At 31.2% G+C, this 5,008-nt stretch overlaps 1 protein-coding gene across 1 annotated transcript; it reads right to left on the reverse strand.

Annotated features, from left to right (window-relative positions):
* Positions 1–651: 651 nt before the first annotated feature.
* LOC112756434 (phospholipase A1-Igamma2, chloroplastic) lies at positions 652–3,973 on the reverse strand. The gene is made up of 3 exons (XM_025805027.3): positions 3,198–3,973; positions 2,720–3,119; positions 652–2,058 (listed from the first exon to the last, which is right to left on the reverse strand). Exons 1-3 carry the CDS (start codon positions 3,608–3,610, stop codon positions 1,354–1,356), a joined length of 1,518 nt encoding a protein of 505 aa, XP_025660812.1. The 5' UTR covers positions 3,611–3,973; the 3' UTR covers positions 652–1,353.
* Positions 3,974–5,008: the final 1,035 nt, after the last annotated feature.

Genomic DNA, 5,008 nt, shown 5'->3' on the forward strand with positions numbered 1-5,008 from the left:
AATAATTAAACACTTTAAAGTTTACCCGTAGAAAGAAATAGATTAAAAAAACGTGCGCAATTGAATAATCAATAGCGTCATGTTATATGTACAAAAATGGAGCTGAATACGAATTGGGTGAGGGTTGTCATCAAGGAGATTATTCTAAGCATACTTATTTTGGAATTGGTTCATCATTAATTCGCACTTCCAGTTAAAACCTATTAATTAAAAACTAGTCTCGTATCGTATGTCTAATCTAGAAGAAAGTAGAGCTTAATTGCATTTGTTTTTCAGCAATAATTTCAGCCACGTGTTTTTCACGGTTCCAAACACCAGTGTTTGACTGTCCATTGATTTATGAGAGCCATTTAGTAAACACATTTAAAACATTTTTTTTAATATTTTTTAATAATTAAAATTTAATATATATAATCAATTAAACTATGTTATTTTTGTCAAAATTATATCAAACAAATTAATTTGGCCAAAAAAATAGTGAATTAAATTTTAAATTGATCTAAATTAATATTATTTTTTATAAAAAATAACTACAATATATTTGTTATAGAAAATGACTAAAATACTCCAATTATACATATTAATTTTGAAAATCTTAAATTCTAACTCTTTACTTATCTGCCGTAATAGGGTTAGAATGATCTAGAAATATTATCATGAATGGACCAATAATATATATAATATTAAAAAATTATACAATAAATTATATAGTAAAATGTATTACAAAAATATACCGAAAGAATATATATTTTAACGTACAAAAAATATGTATGTACTCTTTACTAACGAAGTAATCGATTCATGTCATAAAAAATTCATCAATAATAGAATCTGTGTCAAGTTTTTTAACAATTTTATTTTCAATATAATTAAAAGACAATTAACAACAAATTTATCTTTCATTTTGTTTTTGAGTTATTATTCACAACATTCATAGCTGAAAAAGATCTTTCAGTTAAAACAGAAAGAATTAATACCAAATTAATCAAAAAAGACGATTACAAGAAAAAAAATATATTTTATAAAATATAAAAAAATTTATTTATTTAAAAATATTAATAATAATATTTTTTTATATTTTTTAATATTATTACTTACTTTTAAATAATAAAAAAATTTTATATTCAAGTAGGACTGAATTTTTATTTATTTTATTTGATTTTGATAAAAATAACATAATTTAATTAATTATATATATTAAATTTTAATTATTAAAAAAAAAAAAATATTTTAGACATTTTTTATCTTAATAATTCTCTATCTTAGTGGCTCTATTGATTTATATGTGGATATATGACGCATGTCTTTTATATTTAATTGTATTTGAATAAATACTTTTTCATAAGTAGGTATCTAGAGGAGGCCTAGTTGGTTGAGATGAAGATCAGTGTCTTGAGGATGATCATGAACAAGTGTAGGGCGGTCAGGCTGCATCCATCGTCCATGTGGGCCCCGAACAAGGCCTCTATTCAAGTCTTGCCTCCAAGCTGGTGGCACGCTCTCTTCATCTCTCAGGAAATCACAGTCCTTGTTCACCAACGCCACGTCCCTCCCACTGCTCGACTCAAATTCACGCTTCCTCCCATGGTACCCGTCAAGCAAATGCAAATGGGCCTCCAAGTTATGGGCACAAGCACTATCGCCATTGGGGTTCAAGTATGGCGAGTTCTTGTGGTCCAACTCCAGGTCCACCCCAACGTGTGTGTAACTCCAAGGCAGGCCCTGTGCCAGCTTGAAAAGCCACTCTGGCGAGGTCTCATTGATGAGAAATCCCGGAGACTTTGGAACCATGTCGTGAGTGTTGTGAACCCTAAGCACTTTGACGCCGTGTTTGGATTCCAATCTCTCCTTAAACCTCAGGTTTCCCACTCTTGGCCCCGAGAACGTTATAACCGACACGTGTACGCTCTTGTTCTCCTTCTTCACGTTCAACCCCGTTTCCGCAATGTCAAAGGCGCTTAATATAGCCATGGCACTACCCAAGCTGTGACCTGTTATCGTAACACTCACTTCTTCATCTTCGTACTTCTCTATCAGCCGTTTCACCTCCGCCAGTACCTGATAAGTGTGGTAATAGTAGTGTGTTAAAGAAGGTGGAGGTGGAGTTGACTTCACGTGAAGTTGAGCCGTTAAATGATTTAACTGATTTGATTAAATTTTCATGTAATGGCTCTCACGTAAAATATAATTTTCATGTAAAATTATATTTAATGATATAAAATTATATATTTTTCTTTTATTTATTAAATACCGTCAAATTTTAATAAAAATGCTAATTTTTTAGATTTTTTTTTAAATCTTGCATGATTGTTTAATGGTAAAAATTTAGGTGAAGTCGACTTCACGTGAAGTTGATATCTAAGAGCCGTTAAATGATTTGACTGATTTGATTAAATTTTCATGTAACGGCTCTCATGTATTATCAACTTCACGTGAAGTCGACTTCACCTAAATTTTTACCATTAAACAATCATGCAAGATTTTAAAAAAAAAATCTAAAAAAATTAGCATTTTTATTAAAATTTGACGGTATTTAATAAATAAAAGAAAAATAAATAATTTTATATCGTTAAATATAATTTTACATCAATAAAAATATTAATAATAATTAATTAAAAATTATAAATCACAAAATTTGCTAGTGCCTAACACTTCTCAAATTAAAAAATGGCTCCTCAAATTCAAAAATGGCGTTATTTCTGATAATTATGAATGGTACCTGCTGTCGGGCAGAGTACTTGCAGTATCCACAGCTGGGTTCTCTGTCAGTGTAGAGATCTAAGAACCCCGCCTCCACCTTCACCTCAGGGTCGTCGCACGCCACCTCCGGCGATATCGGCCTCAGGTAGTTCATCAGATCCGCCACCCATTCCACGTGCGTCACCGTCCCCCTCCACGCAATGGTTATATCCCTCCTCCCCAGCTTCTTGCTCGTCTCGTCGTCGGAAACCGCCACATAGCCTGCCCAGTTTGCGTGCTGGCTCCACAATTTGTGTGGCCACCGCGATCTCCTGAAGAATTTGGGCAGGTTGATGTTGGCCGTCGCGTAAATATAACGACTCACCGAGTAACCCAAGTGCCTCATATCCAGCAACTCGAAGAATTCTTCTCGAGGGTACCTGCACTCAAATAATCTTTCTGTTAGATACGGAATTTAACAATAATAATTTCGATCAATGAAAACTTATAATTTGCACCTGCAGCTTCCACAATACTTAGAGTATGGGTCATAGTCGAAGGAGTCGTAGCAAGCCTGTGCCATCTCGCCGTAGCGGATGAGCTCTGCCCGAAGGCGAGGATCCATTGGGTCCAGAAGCCCGACCCAGTTGTCTTCGCCGTGGAGCTTGCGCCACACGGAGGATATGTCTGGTTGTGGTTGTTTTGGGGGAGAAGGTGTTTCTTGGAGTTCTGTGATGGTGGAAGATAGAGATGAATTATTGGTACTAGTAGTGGAGGTGGTGGCCTTACATAATGTGGTAGAATTAATGGATTTTCTTGCGGTGGTTAAAGATGATGATATGGATGGCGGTGGTTGAAGTTTGCGGAGATTAGCATTATTGTTGGGTTGGAATGCAATGAGCATGTTTGCGGTTGAAGCCATGACCGCCATTGTGATTGTGATTTTGAAATTATTGGTATTCAGAAGAAGGGGAAAGGATGTTATTGTATTCTAGCTATATGCCTGCTTGATTGTTTTGGGTTATTATTAGAATGCGTATCATTTTTATAGAGAAAAAAAATTAGATTTTATCTCTCTATAATAAAAACTTGAAGATTGTTAGTTAAAAATATAATTCCTTAGTAAAATTGATAATAAAATTTTCATATACGTAAGCATATCTATAACTATAAAGCACAAATTAAACCTGGGGTGGTTCCTACATCATTCTATTAAAATGATTTTCAATTAATATTACTACTCTTAGCTTACAAATTTATGAAACTTGGGTTATTGATTATTTCAACTATTGGTATATTAACCTTTTGATGAGCTTGATATATATGTTTGGATACACATGGATAAGACTAAAATATTATATGAAATGACTAAAATAGTCCTGTGATTCCAAATTTTTTACATCAATACAAATTAATTTAATAAAAAATGAAAGTACGTAGGAGTACAGACGGAACTTGAAAAAAATATTTGAAGAGGCAAAAAATTTTAATAAAAAAATATATTAGTATTTATATTAAAATAAAATTTATAAATATAATTATTTTATTTTAAAATTTATTATTAATATGTAGCAATACATATGGTTAAGATTAACAAAAAAAATAAATTTGAGTTTGATTAATAAAAAATTTTGTTTAAGTTAATAAGCCAAATTAATTTTAAATAAAAAATTAATTTAAAAAAAATTCATTTTTACATGAAAAAACAATTAGTTTTTTCATATAAAAATCTATTTTTATTTAAAAAAAACTAATTTTTTTTATCTAAAAACTGATTTTTCTTTATAAAAAACTGATTTTTCTTTAAATTATATAAAATCAATTACAATTTATAAATTATTTTTTAGCATTTTAAAAGATTAATTTTACTTTTGCTAATATTTATCTTTCAAAAGTTTTAAAATTAATTATTTTTATTATTATTTTTATTACAAATCAAATAATATAATATAAGGTTAAAATGGTATTGAAGTAAAACGATAAAAAGAAAAGAATTATCTACCCCCAATAAAAAAATTCTACAGAAATGAGAGAGTACCTGGAAAAGAAATAGATAGAGGAAGAACAGAAAGAAAAAAGTATCCTGAACAACGCAATAGGAAAAATAAGAAGGGGTAATAGTGGAAAAAAAGGAAAACAAAATTTATAAAATTGTCCGTGTTCACTCTTTCAAATCCCGTGTCCATCATTGTCGTTCGTGAAGAAGTGGACACAAAAGTATAAAAAACTGTCTCGGACACAATATGTCCACTATGTCTCTGCTTCCAAACACTTTTTAAACAAGTGTTGTCCATGTCTCCATGTCCTGCCCCCGAAAACAAACGCTACC

The sequence above is a fragment of the Arachis hypogaea genome, chromosome 16 (genome assembly GCF_003086295.3).
Source record: "Arachis hypogaea cultivar Tifrunner chromosome 16, arahy.Tifrunner.gnm2.J5K5, whole genome shotgun sequence".
NCBI classification, from domain to species: Eukaryota; Viridiplantae; Streptophyta; class Magnoliopsida; order Fabales; family Fabaceae; genus Arachis; species Arachis hypogaea.

Excerpts from the sequence above, each read along its gene's own strand:
- LOC112756434 (XM_025805027.3), bottom strand. The coding sequence starts at position 3,610 with ATGGCGGTCATGGCTTCAACCGCAAACATGCTCATTGCATTCCAACCC. Across the intron at positions 3,120-3,197 it reads AAGTATTGTGGAAGCTGCAG|GTACCCTCGAGAAGAATTCT; the intron begins GTGCAAATTATA and ends ATTTGAGTGCAG. Across the intron at positions 2,059-2,719 it reads AGTACTCTGCCCGACAGCAG|GTACTGGCGGAGGTGAAACG; the intron begins GTACCATTCATA and ends CACACTTATCAG.